This window comes from Gallus gallus, chromosome 19, assembly GCF_016699485.2.
Source record: "Gallus gallus isolate bGalGal1 chromosome 19, bGalGal1.mat.broiler.GRCg7b, whole genome shotgun sequence".
NCBI classification, from domain to species: Eukaryota; Metazoa; Chordata; class Aves; order Galliformes; family Phasianidae; genus Gallus; species Gallus gallus.
The window spans coordinates 969,291-983,093 of record NC_052550.1 but is presented as its reverse complement, the minus strand read 5'-3'; the positions used below and the strand labels follow the sequence as shown (position 1 = coordinate 983,093).

The following is a 13,803-nucleotide window of genomic DNA, read 5'->3' as shown; positions in this document are numbered from 1 at the left end:
GTGCAGGGTCATTTCCTTATGTTCCATTGTGAGGATGGAGAGACAGGGGAGGACTATGGGTCCTCTTGTGGTCACAGGCTGTGAGTGTGTGTGCAGAGAGATTCCTGGACACTGAGCAGCTCCAATGTGCAGTGAGCAGCCGCAGAGGAACTGTGCAGCTCCTGTCCACCATTCAGACTGGGAGTGGTGGAGCTATGGGGGGGTCCAGCGGGCAGGACGAAGGGTGTTGCAGACAGCTGTCTGTGTAGAGGCAGGGCCTGGGAGGGAGCTCTTTCATGCATTGGCCTTTCTCGCTTCCCACTGCATTGCTAGTTCATCTGATTGTCTTTTGCCAGAAGACCCATTGCTATCGTTTGCTTCCTATCCTTGCTTCTCTGCAGCCCACAGTCGCCGCTCCATATTGCTGTGCTGGGAGGGAATCAGCTGTAACTTTATCTCTCTTTTTAATGAGTATTTCCTCTCTTTTTTTCCTTTGCTTGTCCTGGCTGTGGCTTTTCTCGGGGGCTGGGTACAGATGGATCTTTGTGATACTGACAGCGATGAGGAGATTCTGGAAAGGATACTAGAGCTCCCGCTTCAGAAGAACCACAGCAAGAAATTGTTTAGCATCCCTGAAGTGACTGAAGATGAGGATGAAGATGAGGATGAGAAGTGTGTTACAGAGGAAAAGGAAAATCCTCAAGGCTCCTTGGAAGCACCTACCTACATTGCAGGAAGGTCTGAGAAGCCACTAAGCACCCAGGATCCATTTCCAAAGGCAGATGGTAGTGATTCCTCCCCAGATCTATCTGCTCAGACTCCATGGGAGGAGCAGACTGCTAAGGGGAGTAGAGGGGGTGCTGACCACATGAGCCCCAGCTGGAGTCAGAAAAGGACAAACTGGAACTGGGGCTACCAGGAGAATGATCTGAAGTCTGGGAGTGGGACAAGCCCCACTCGGAGCAAGAAGAAGGGAAATAACTATCGAGAGAAGATCCGGGGTCGACCTGAGATGGGTAGGAAGAGACAGAATGATTTCACAGAGCACTGCAGTCGTCTGCTGGGCAACTGCAGCCAGATGGGAGGCGGGTTGTACAGAGCTCCCAGCCTCCGGGAGGAGCTGAACATTGTGAGCAGCTCTGCTGGTAAGGAGGGGTTTGATGCATACACTCGTGCTAGGCAAAGCGCCTCTCGAAGAAACCATGGGAAAACAATGGTTTCAGGGTTTGCAGAACCTGCTGGGATGGCAGCACACTGCTCCAGCTCCAGGAGCCTGGAAATAGACATTGAGTATGACTCTGAAGACGATCAGGATTCAACCTGTTCATCCCCCCCTGAGAGCAGGCTCTGGCCAGAAAGGGCCCAGAACTGTCAGGGGGAATGGAGCGATTGCTCCAGTCAATCTGAGGTTTTCCACACAGGTGGCAGAAGGAACCTGACTAGACTGGAGAGAGTGGAAGAGCAGGGTATGGAGTGGGCTGGGTCTCCAAGCCGGCGCCTGCAATCCTTCTGCCAGGAGAAGGAAGCACTGAGGTGTGAGAGCAGCTCTGAGGAGCAAGGCTGGGAGCAGGACTGTAAGTCACCTGGCTGGAGAAGGAGGCTCGAACATCCTTGGAAGGGGATACGTAGCACCTCCTTGCACAAAAGGGTTGGGTGACTTTTCCTATTCTGGCTTTGAAGCAGCTTGCAGTGGTGTTAGCTTCCCTTCTGCTTCCCTGGCCTGCCTGTATCTTGCTTTGTTCAGTGTTGTCCAGAGAAAGGACCCTTCTCTAGGATCATCCGGAAGAATATCTGGGAGATTGTGTAGTTCTGTGCTGCTCCATGGCTTTTCTTGTATTAGCTGCTTCTGCTTTTCCTGCAAAATGATCGAGTGTCACCGATGCAGTATTCCTTTTCACACTGGGTCTTCCTACCTACAGCAAGAGACTGTGGGACCCAAATGAGAATCCCCAGTGAAATAAGCTGATTCATGAAAGCTTTCTGTAGTTGATGGCTGTAATGTCATTGCTTTCCCTTGAAATGCCCTTTCTTGCATCCTCACATCACTGGCGTCAGGCAGGGTGCCTGTGGGCATTTAGCTCTCTTTTCCAACTCCCATAGCGTTTTCAGCTCTAGAGTGTCCCTGAAGAGGAATGTTGCATTTGGATGCACTGCTCTTTGTGGAGTGCGTTTGGGCTGAGCGCTGTTCATGTGAGTTGGAAGGCAGAGGCTGCTACTAACTGTCTGATGGTTCCTGTTGCAGGCGTCTGGCAATAAAGATCCTAGGGGCCAGGAACTGCCTGGCTCAGCTGCCTGGCAGACTCCCAGCAGAAGAGGGAACAGGAGCTTACAAAGAAGCCAAATGCAGAAGCCTTCGCTTTCTAGTCCAGGTAAGTGGGGAAAGGGGAGAATCGGGCAGCAGGAGAGAGAGAGGCTGCTGGAAATTGCACAGGGGGACTCCTGTGCAGTACTTGAGCCATGCAGGTCTTTGGCAGGGAAATGGTGCTGACATTATCTCTGGTGTGTCCCCTGACTGTGCCTAGGTCCTCCAAGGAGCTCTGCTTCAGAAACCACTGTTGAAGATGATGGCATTAGAATATTTGTGGCCCTGTTTGACTACGATCCTGTTTCCATGTCTCCTAACCCTGATGCAGCAGAAGAAGAGCTCCCGTTTAAGGAGGGACAGATCCTGAAGGTAGGAGCAGACCTTGGTGAACATCTCCTGCTCTGTATGGATCCATTTCTTGTTCCAAGAACAGCATAAACCTTGGGAGGCAGAGCTCCCTCTCTTGGGAGTTTCTTTGGATTCCCTTTCTCCTTTTTCTTTGTCTTGGTCCCTGCAGCTTCAGCAATCCTTGGCCTATCTTTTGCCTTGCAGGTGTGCGGAGACAAGGATGCCGATGGCTTTTACAGGGGTGAATGTGCAGGAAGAGAGGGATACATACCCTGTAACATGGTATCTGAAGTCCAGGTGGAGAATAATGAAATCAAGATGCAGCTCCTAAAGCAAGGGTTCCTTCCTGCTGACCCACCGACAGAGAGCATAGGTACTGTATCTTCTTAATGTGTGTGCTGTGCCAGCTTGTGTCTTTGAAATGTAGAAAGCTCAGTCACTCTGCCAAGCTTTGCAGCGTTTGCAGCCCACCCAAATGATCCCTAGGGCTTGCCCTCAGGGTCTGAATGCACAGTTCTGACTTCCATGCTCTCCCTTCTTTTGCAAATTTGTAATTGAGCCTGCAGGGGTGACCCTGCTTGAGTGACAGAGTCCTCAATGGTGGTGTCATGTCCCGAGGGTCCTGTGAGTCCTGAGGCACACAGTCAGTACCTTTCATCTTATGGCTGAGTGCTTTTTGATAGGTTTGTGACTCATGGCCCCTCTCATGTCTAGGAGGAGCAGAGATTTTAGTAAGGCTTTCCCTCACACAGAACATTTGTAGTGCATCTCTTTGAGTGTATCTTCTGGTGCTCAGAGATGGCCAGATGCCTGTGGTGGCCTTTGTTCTGTGTGGATGTACAAGGCTCTCTGTCCCTCACCCTGTTGCATGCTCTCAGAATAAAAACCTCAGTAGCTCTGAGACTGCAGGAAACAGTGGATTTGAGTGTTTTCAGAAGTGCAGTGATAGTGAAAAATACACCTCACAACAGTTGGGGCACAAAAACCAAACCTTGTTTCTGTAGGCAGCTGGGCTGTATGTGCCTCTGTTGTTTTCCTGCTGCCTTGTAAGTAAGGGAGGGCCTTGGAGTGGTTGGTCTGGGAGCTCCTGCAGGCTCAGCTGGGGAATTCCCTAGGAATGCATATGTTGACTTCTCCAGAAGTCCTCTTTTCACTCTTCTGGAACTTCAAGGAACATTTTCAAGCATTGAAGAGCCATGCAGTTTGCAGGGGCAGCGGGTTTATTTGAACAGTTTGCACAGTGAGAGGCTGAGGGAGTATGGCTTCGTTAGCCAGGAGAAGAGACCCAATGAGACAGAGACTTGAGCAGCCTGGTCCAAAGGCAATATTGACCCTGCTCTGTGCAGAAGTTTTAGCTCTAGGTAAAAGTCCCTTCGCACCTGAGCTGTTGGGATACACCTCACTTGGCTTTTTCTAGGTATTGGTGGTACAGAGGCTTTATTTTATCCTTCTGGTGCTCCTTCTGAAAGATAAAATGCAGCAAAGCAATGAAGTTTGTCTGCTGTGTACTGTGGTATCACTAACAGGCAAAAACAAAGTGTGGATTTCTGTGTGTACTTTGGATGTGGATCATGCTTCCTCTGAGTCCACATATGGTAAATGGAGACCGGGGCTCTGTGCACAGAAATCATGGTGTCTGCTTCCCAGGGGAAGCATGTCATGCCACTCTGTTGCCTGTTCGCTCTTCAGGATGCTTTTCACTTTCCATTCACTGTCTGTTTCTCTTGTCTATTTATTTGCTTTTTTGGATTTTTATTAAGGAAATGGCACATTTTCTCCACCTCCACGCCGCCAAACCGTCCCTCCTCCAAAACCCAGACGCGCCAAGAAAGGTCTGTGTCACCCACTGCTTCCTCTGATTTTTTTGCAATAGGATTACAGACTGCATTGAATTTGTACTACTTGCTTACAGGACCCTCAGATGTTTGTCTCTGTACGACTGCTAGGAAGTGGAAAGAGAGCCCATCCCTGCTGGTGTTAAGTTTTTAACAACAGTGATGTCTTTTATAGTTTTGGAGCTTGACCTCTGCGTCGTATTACGTCCCTGAGTCATGGTTACTGGCTTAGACTTTGAGTTGCATGAATGGTTTGCTTCTATTGTTTGCTGCTGTGATCTTTGTTCTTTTTATTGTTGTTTGTCAGTTGTGTTGTGTGGACAGTGTTGAAAGATGGATATCCATTGACTGGATACTTTTTTTTTTCCTCCCCAGCAGAACTAGATAAACAGGAGAAGTATAAGTCTCATCCAGGTGAGAACTGCTCTTTACCGTGAGAAGAGGAATGCTGTATTGGTAACATATGATCATATGAACAAATGCAAGTTTTGTGGTCAAGGGTGAATCCAAGACCCTTTTTCATCCTTCAGAGCACTGTAAGAAAATAGGCATTCTTAGGAAGGAAGAGCTTTAGTTCTTTAGTAGTGAGTGAAGTGACTAACCAGGGAGTATTAGAAGGTAAAGGACACGCATGATTTTGCTTACTCATCTGATGCTGCTGTCCCTAAAATCCAGTGTTTCTTGAAGGGATTCTAAACTTGCTGAGGTGTACTGTGATTTGTTGATGTCAAGCCTGCAAACCCATTACTAAGCCACCCAGTGTTTACCTGAAGCAGGACATAAATCCATAAGATGAAGAACTGAACAATTTATCTTTTCTGTAGTTCCAGGCTTTGTTTTCGCAGACTAAGTCTACAAGTAAGAAATGGGGCTGAGCAAGCAGGCAAGCAAGTGGTTGTAGAAATGCATTGTGATATCTGAGCTGTGAGGCCTGCCTTCCCTTGGTGCTGAGCTCTGTGCTGGTGTGGATGGCCACACAGAGAATCAGTTTTGTAGCTCAGTAGCACCGTATTACAGTGGAGGGGGGAGAAATGTCAATTTGAGACAGTGTTGTGTGTGTGTGTGTGTGTATGTATGTGTGAAAATAGAAAATAAAATAAACAAAAGGAAACATTCAAAAGGAAACAGAATACCAGGACAGTGGAACTGCGAGGTGTCACCAGTTCTGAGATGGTGAAGTGATGGAGGAGATCAGAAAACTGTTTTTCCGGATATCTCTGGGGTCTTTAGGATCTCTTGCCCATTCAGTTTCCCCCTTGTATTACTTTTACTCAATTCACTCCCAGTAACAGTGAAGGAGCTCTTATGATTTGGAATATTCTTTTAACTTACAGCTCAGTAAATCTTGTTATATTTTTGTCCTACAGGACAGAAGCATCAGGACTTTGAAGCTGAACTGCTGACTCCTCGAAGTATGGTGGCTGTTTTTGACTATAACCCTAAGGAGAGTTCTCCAAATGCAGATGCAGAGGTAACCAGCAACTGCTCAGTCCTCTGACGGGTTTCTTTTTCCTTTCTTTTTTCACCTGTCCTGAGACACTTAGTACTTTGGTCAAAACTAAGGTGATTATAGCATGACAGTATAGCTGCTAAAACAAGTTGGCTTATATCTTAAAATGTAGATTTTGCTTATACGCTCTGTAGGCATAACAGTGTTCAGTAAACTGCAAATATGAAGCAACATACCCCTCATGATTTTTAGTGTGCATCTCTGTGAAGCTCTGTGAGCATCTCATGGCCTTGTAGCATCCTGGAAGTGCTCAGTCAGGACTGAACAGCCCCTGCTTTTAGCAAGTGATCCTGGGCATTCTGCAGTAAAAAGGAAACCCCTTTAAGTGTTTGAGCTGACTTCTGATAATTAAGGTGAACATGTCTTGGAGCATGTCTGTTGTGTTAGCAGGCAAGGATCTGTGTAGATCGTCGTTCAAGAAAGAGGACTTAACTCCAGTTTAATGGATTTGTCCTCTAAACTCTGGCTTTTCAAGCAGTCCCTAGGTATAATCCAAACAGCAATTTTGGGTATAAGTATTTCCTATGAAAAGATTGCAGAGCAGAACACTTCCTGCAAAAAAAAAAAAGGCTTTCTAAATTAGAACATGCTCTGTTCTTTCATCCTTTGTAGCAGCATTAGTCTACTCTGAGCAAATGTAATGGGTTTTGAATTCAGGTTCTTTTCATGTATACTGAAAAGAACGGATGGCCAACAGGTGGCACAGAGCAGATAATACTTGCTGCCTAGTGTCCAAGTGTCTTATGAACAAGAGAATCTTATTCTGAGGACAGAGTGTTTGGGTCTGATGAGTTGTCTTGGGAGAGATATAATGAGAGCATGCATTGAACAGCATCCATGTAGGTATTCACACATCTGGCCAAAGATTACTTTTGAGCCCTTGTCAGTAAGACACTTCACGTTGCATTGTTGAAGGTGCTCCCCATGCACACTCCTAGAAGATCTGGTCACTTGATTCATCAGCAATTTGGTCACTGGATTTGCTGCTTACGATCCTGCAGTAAGTCCTGTTGGAATCAGCTGTGCAATTTTTTGTGTCTGTGAGTGAAGTTCTCCAGAAGCTTCTTTCTGCTAGAACAAAGCCATTCATAACCAGCAGTAGGAGCCTGGAGCCTCAGGAGAGAAATTGAGTCCTGGGAACTACATAAAATAAACATACTAGAAGTGGGTCTTTTCCAGCCACCCCTTTTATGTGTGTAGAGCTAGTGTCTTCAGTGAGACTTGCCTTTTACACAGCCTATTTAGAGACTCCAGAACTATCTTAGAGCAGCTGTTTCACTGTCACTGGGGAGATCTCTTCCTTTAGAGGAGAATACTTGTATCTCTCACCTTGGTCTTGTGCTCCAAGGTCTGTGTACTCAAGTGGTAGACAACAGATCACATCTCTTGTGCAGTAATATTCTGTTCTCAGGTCAGATCTTCCTGTTCATACGCATTTCTGATAGTAACTAATCCCTGAGCATTGCATACTGAAAAGGATCATCCAAGGGAAGAGGATTTAGTGTTTATATTAAAAGTATATGTATTTTCTTTTCCTGATGCTTGTTCAGCTTTTTCTCAATGCCACTTTCTGGAATAGGTGTTAGGTCTGGAACCTAACGTAATGGTTTTCAACCATTTTGAAGCTTTATAAAAATTGGTTTCAAGAACATACTTTGCTTCTGTATTATTTTATGAAATGCTTCCTTAACACTGAATTTGTTTCCCACTTTAGTTGCCCTGCTGAATTCTGGTCCTGTAAGTCTTAACACAACGGCCATCGTCACTTGTGGTGAGATTGTACAAGCAGACCAGGGTGGCCTTGTGTTTCTGGTGGGAAATGCTGGCAGTGCTCCTCTTGTGACCATTGTTCTCTTTTGCTCACTGCAGGCTGAACTGACTTTCAGTGCAGGGGACATTATCACAGTGTTTGGGTCCATGGATGATGATGGATTCTACTATGTAAGTATTGGGATTGGGAAGGTTCTTTGGCTACATCTGAAATCCTTGGAATCCATCAAGTGGCAGGAGAGCAGAAATTAGAGGACAAAGTATATTATATTGCTACTGGAACAAGTGAACACATCCCTGCTTAGTGCAGGCAGATTGTCTCTTGCAGCCCATACTCCTCTAAACCTAATATCCAAATGGTTCTGAGTTTCTTTCTTGGTGTAACTTGACTGCAGGTTTCCCAGAGCGTAGAATATATCTTCCTGCAGTGTTCATCAGTGTCTGCATCAGCATCTGCTGCAAGCTGATTTGTCACCAAGGTCTCTGACACGTGGTCTTGTCTAGGGCAGGAGGCTGAAATGGTAACACAAGGATAAAAATGTACACTAACCTCTGTCCTGCCACATACCAACTTCAGCAAACACGGATATCTGTTTAATTTACTGTGGATAGCTAAGGACTCTGCCTACCATTGAGCTGTGTGTTAGGCACATTCCTTAGCTCATCTTTTCCTGTACAGAAAACTCCATATTCGCACATAAAGGATGAGGTTCACATCGGGGTAAATTCAGAAGAGATTCTTGTGAATGTTTTGTTTGACTTCCTTCGTGATGTTGGCCAAACAGCATTGCAGGGGTGGTTTAGTTTCACCCAGCTACCTGCTGGTGAACTGGAGACAATTTTTTAGAATGACAGTCGAGCTTGGTTTGTAGCTCTAGATGTCAGTGAGCACAGAGACAAGGATGTTGTACCAGCAGTACTTTGCTCTTTAGAATTATGTAAATATATACAAAATGCCAGAGTAAATGAGAAGCCTTTAGGTAGCCTTTGGCACAACCATGTTCCATTTGCTTCCAGGACATCAGTGGGAATTTTTTGAACTTGTAGAGTGCAAATAGGCTTCATAGTTTACAACTTTGACGTGTCCATGTTTGTGGAACATATTTGTCGTGGCTCACTGTCATCTTTTCTTCCTGTAATCTCCTCTGTGTTTTTACATTCTGAATTGTTCCACAACTAAGCAAGAATGCGAGTTGTGAAATTTCCTGAGGATGCTTCCGACATGAGTGTGTTCCTGGGCTTCTCTCAGGCCTTCTCTGCATGGGCCTGCTCCTCTGTTTATTTCTGCCTCAGCCAGGAAACCTGATGTGGGAACTGAGTCTTGATCTTGCAGGGAGAGCTGAACCAACAGAGAGGGCTTGTCCCATCTAACTTCTTGGAAGCTGTAACCTCAGATGGAGACGTGGTCGAGGAGCTTCACTCAAAAGATAAAGACACTTTCTTGCTGAGCGCTGAGAGCCAGGTAAGATTGTGTGACTGTGTAGTACGGACATCCAAACTGTGACATGGCTGGAGGCTGGGCACTGCACAGCATGCAGCACCTCATGGAGTCATATCAGTTATTGCATGCAGCTCAGTTCATCCCATGGGAGCTCAGAAGTTTAGAGGAGAGCACCAGGAGCTCTTAAAGATTTAACCTTAATATGAAAAAAATGTACAAAAGAGCAACGTTCATTGAATCCTCATGCTCAGTATGGTTAGGTGAGCAAAGAACATGGCAGGTCCCACCAGCAAGTTCTTCAGATGCACACAAGGGCCAGTGGTGAAATCCCACTGCAAACAAAACAGTTCAGGTGGCTTCCCAGGCACAATATTCCTCAGACATGTTCATATCTATGCGAAGGATTTCTGGGGTTATTGACAACTAAGCACCAATGTTTTTCGATCTCTTCCAAGTTAGATATATCTTAATCCTGTCCAGGGTGTTCTCAGAGAAATTCAAAACATACAGGGGAGTTTCTCAAGCAGATGTGACGAATGAATTCACAGCCTGAGGCCTTGAGAGAAACACACAGATGCGAGTTGTTCCAAGGTTGGGCTATCCCCCCTTGTTTTATGTTTCTGATGCTTTTCAAGCAAATGTTCAAGCAAATGTTCAGCAGGAGATTTGGGTCACGTGCCAGATTCAGGCAGTGGGTGAGGCCAAAAGTTTGGCACCTCTTTGGTCACTCCCAAATCCTCTGTGCTGTGGTATTCTAGAGAGCGGGAGACAGGGAGGTACACAGACCCATAGAGGTGTGGAAGAGCAAACCTAGGTTGGCTGTGAGCTACTCCTTAAGGCAGTGTGTTGTCCTGAATCTTCCTGTTAGTCTCTTCACTGCTGTCACCCTAGCTTTCTAGATCCTTGGCAGTGTCATTTGTCCTATTTTTCATGTTCTGCTCCTCCTTTGCTCACTTTCCATCTCCTTGTCTCCAAATACCTGCCTGGTCTGCCACAGGCACCCTCTGCAGCCCTATCTGCTTCCCAGCACATGAAGCTTTGTGGGCACAGCATTAGTCCTCTAGCCCCAATGCCTTCCTGTGAGAGGTGTCAGGAATGCATCAGAAATAAGGTTTGAGAGTAGTTTACTGGATCATCTCCTAAACCCAGAAGCAGTTTTGGGTCTCCCGTGCTTGTCTGTGTAGGATAGTCAGTCCCTTTGATCTCAGCCCACAAGTGATGGTCCGTGCTGAGGAACTGCAGAAATTAATGAGCTGTTACTGCCAGGGTTTGGAAGCTAGGAGGTTGCACAGGTCCAACTTCTATGTGGAAACAAGTGTTGACAAAGGGTTTTCTTCTCTACTTTCCCTCAGAACAATTTACTCTTCCCAAATTATCCATCTATTAGAACAGAAGGTGTCAAAGGAGACCTGAGCCAGTACAGTTACAACAGGCTGAATTAGTAGTACAGCTTATTCCACATCTGACATCCTCTCGGGGAACAGCTGGCAAAGTCCTGTTCAGATGTCACAGGATTGTTATTCCAGCCCCAATCTGGGTCCCAGAAATCTTGGCGAAAAAATAATGGGAAATAATGGGAAATTCAGTTAACCATTTGGGCTCAGAGAACTGATGTACTGCTTGCAGATATGAAGTGTGTGGCTTAGCAAATGGTGTTCGTGACATACTCAGTAACTGTGCCCTGTTTGCATTTCTCTTCTGTGTCTCAGTTTCCTTACCAGTAAGGCATCAGTTTGGCCTGCCATAGCCCAGGCTGTGTCATGAGCTTACAGGATCCCAAAGGCCCGTCTGCTCTGCTGCTGGGCAGGGAGCACCAGCTGCTTCTGCTTGCTGCCCTGCAGTTTGCTGCTGCTCCCTCTGCTCTGCACTTTCCACTTGTGCTAGGTTCTGCGGCAGGTGACTGTTCCCATGGACACAGCAGTTCACCACTCTGGCTCCATGCAGTCCTGATCTCTGCTTCTGCTTTGCAGTCCAGATGTACCTAAACAGCTTCCAAATATGAAGGGCATGCTTGTCTGCTCGTCTCTTTGTAAAAGCAATATGTTTACCCTGCTCCTAACCAAGCTTGTGTTACCTAACTACATTTAAGTACATTCAGTGATTCCTGAGGAGAGGCAGAACCTGACCCACAGATCACGTGATGGGTAAGGCAGAAGGAACGTGTCTCCCTTTAGAATATTCTGGAGGCCAGCCCTGAGCTGCAATAAACTGTGTGATGCAGCCACACCGGAGTCTTTCTGGTCTCCCACGTATTCATTCCATAGTTCAGGAACGTGCCAGTTAAGTGTGTTGTTAGCATGAACACAGATGCAGAACACAGTTGGAAGCATCTTTGGGTTGGGGTGACTGGGCAGGGGGTGTGCAGGGGAAGCACTGTTTGAGTATTAAACACAGCATAACAAGTCTCCCATCAGATGTGCCAGCTTCATTCATCTTGAAAGCTAACTCATCAATGAGCATGTATCCCCACCATGTATCCTGTCAGAGCTTTGGATTGTGTTAAAGCTACTTCACGTCTTAACAGAAGCTTCTCCAGCATGACCGGGAGTGGTTTTTAAATGGCTTATAACTTCTTGGATTTAAAGTTTTCACCAGATCTCTTCTTACCATTTGCTTTCTCTGTTCCAATGTGGCAAAGGCTTGAGAATAAGGACAATTTGAAAGTTGAACTGGGGGAGGTGAATTCTTAGAACTGTTTCTGAGCGAATCTTGAAATGCTGGCAACTGATAAAGGTGAAGCAATTTAACTTTCAAACTGACATAAATTTGGCTAGACTGAGCAGTAAAAAATGCAGTGCAAAGAGGAGTATCCAAGAAGTTATGATCACAAGCTAGGGCACTGAAACACCGATGTTCAGCAGCTAGGAGTGGTCTGCTTTAATGCCATGGCTGAATGAATCTTTTTGCATTGCTAGCACACAGTTTCTGTCAAAGACTGACTGTAAAGCATCTTCAGAAAGTATTCAATTCTAATTGATTTCATGTATTTATTTCTGCCTGTATTATGCACCCATGGCGGTTTTTTTCTTCAGAGAATGAGGAAGAGAAGAGTCCAGTGATAGATATGAATGATACATAGAGAGCAACCATGTAAGTTCATGTGAGAAGATCTCTTCCATTTCCCACCCGCTCTATTAGAGAGTTCCACACTTGCAATTTGTTCCTGTTCTTGCTTGTAGATTGACAAGCTGCTCTGGGGCTCTGACACCAGCCTGAAGCCCTCTGGTGGCAGGCCTTTACCTACTCAGTTAGTTCTGTGTTAAAGTGGAGCTGTGTTCAGCATATGAAGTGATGTTCTGAATGATTATCTGGTGGTTTTGGGGACTGCAATGGGAATGTAAGAGCGCTAGGTATTCAGGTTTAGAAAAAACCTGCTTTGTAATTCAGACTTGCTGTTCTACCACTGTAGAAATGCCTCATGTAGCCTTTGCAGGATCCCACTCTGGCTGAGCACACCCCATATTCAGCCTGTTTTTCACTTCTTGATTTTACTCCCTCCTGAGCATACTCCCCAAACTCCCTGGTACGCCATCAAGTTAAGAAAGCAGTAACATTTAGTCCCTAAAACCAACCTTGTGTGGATAATTGTTCTATTTGATAACAAAGAATCAGTTCTGGGGCTTGGGGGTGAGATCCCTTATTTTGAGGGGAGCAACAGGAGAAGATCAGTGTTTGGCTTGCTGTCTAACATTGCTTTTGTGTAGTTGGATGAATCAATAATACCCAGAGCACCGAACAGAGCACCGAAAACCATCCCCTGACAACTAACACAATTGGCTGTTGTTATCAGCCCCAGCAGCTTTCAGCAGGATCTTGCCAGAGTGGTTTTGTCTCCATTTTTTCTTGTAGGGAAGAGACCCTGATTTTAGCATCCTTTATCTCTTACCAGATGAATCTGTAAACTGATGCTGTTGTTTTTCTGCCATATAGAGACCTCTGAGAATATCTGTGTGTGTGTATGAGTGTCTCTGTGCATGGAAATCTGCTTGGGTATCATGTACCACAGCTGGGAATCAGGACTTGCAGCCAGAAAGACAGGGAAGTGGACTCATTTCCCTTTAAATGTTTGATATTTGATAATGATGTTGATAATGAGCTGTCCTTTCTGATGATAATTGTGTCATTTGTGAATTGGCCTGGGTGCCTGCCTCTCACTTTGCATGCAGTCTTTCCTGCCTAGGGCAACAGGAGAAATTGTGCAGTTTGTTGAGCAGCTGCAGATCTGCCCAGGCTGTGCTGGGAGCCCACCATCCTGCCCTGGCTGCAGGCACCCAACAGGCAGACTTTCCATCCTTGCACTCAGGAGGTGTTTAACTTCAGTTTCTTCAGCTGTGAAGCAGCATCTTCCATCAAGTCCTCAGTGAGGCTTTTCTGCTGTACTGTTCATAGCAGGAATTTTGGAGTATCTGAGGTCAGGCAGTGTCTGGGTGAGAAGTAGAAAACGCTTTACCAGAAGCTTCCTAACTGAATCTGCAACCACAGAGGGGCTGAGCCTTGCAGGGTGAGGGACAGAGTGGTGGGAGAAGGCAGGGTTCTCTGGCTGATATTTCTTTTGGGATAATATCCTTCTTCAACTCTAACTTCTGCCTTTTCCTTTGTTTTCTCTTTTTCCACC

General features: G+C 45.9%; 1 protein-coding gene across 13 annotated transcripts in view; it reads left to right on the top strand.

The window, feature by feature from the left end:
• Positions 1-13,803, top strand: part of TSPOAP1 (TSPO associated protein 1) — a 63,887-nt gene that overhangs the window by 47,387 nt on the left and 2,697 nt on the right. For 6 of the 13 annotated variants that reach the window (XR_006931783.1, XR_005840895.2, XM_040650125.2 and 3 more), the window contains 9 exons: positions 515-1,627; positions 2,222-2,348; positions 2,502-2,653; positions 2,837-3,005; positions 4,393-4,464; positions 4,843-4,881; positions 5,835-5,938; positions 7,847-7,918; positions 9,081-9,209. Coding sequence is in view for 11 of the 13 variants with exons in the window: in XM_040650125.2 (XP_040506059.1) it covers positions 515-1,627; positions 2,222-2,348; positions 2,502-2,653; positions 2,837-3,005; positions 4,393-4,464; positions 4,843-4,881; positions 5,835-5,938; positions 7,847-7,918; positions 9,081-9,209 (1,977 nt within the window). In the remaining 2 variants the exon portion in view is untranslated. Of the gene's footprint in view, positions 1-514; positions 1,628-2,221; positions 2,349-2,501; positions 2,654-2,836; positions 3,006-4,392; positions 4,465-4,544; positions 4,882-5,834; positions 5,939-7,846; positions 7,919-9,080; positions 9,210-12,220; positions 12,279-13,118; positions 13,798-13,803 lie in introns of those variants that run through there. The other 7 variants (XM_040650122.2, XM_040650121.2, XM_040650116.2 and 4 more) reach the window with 7 other exon arrangements.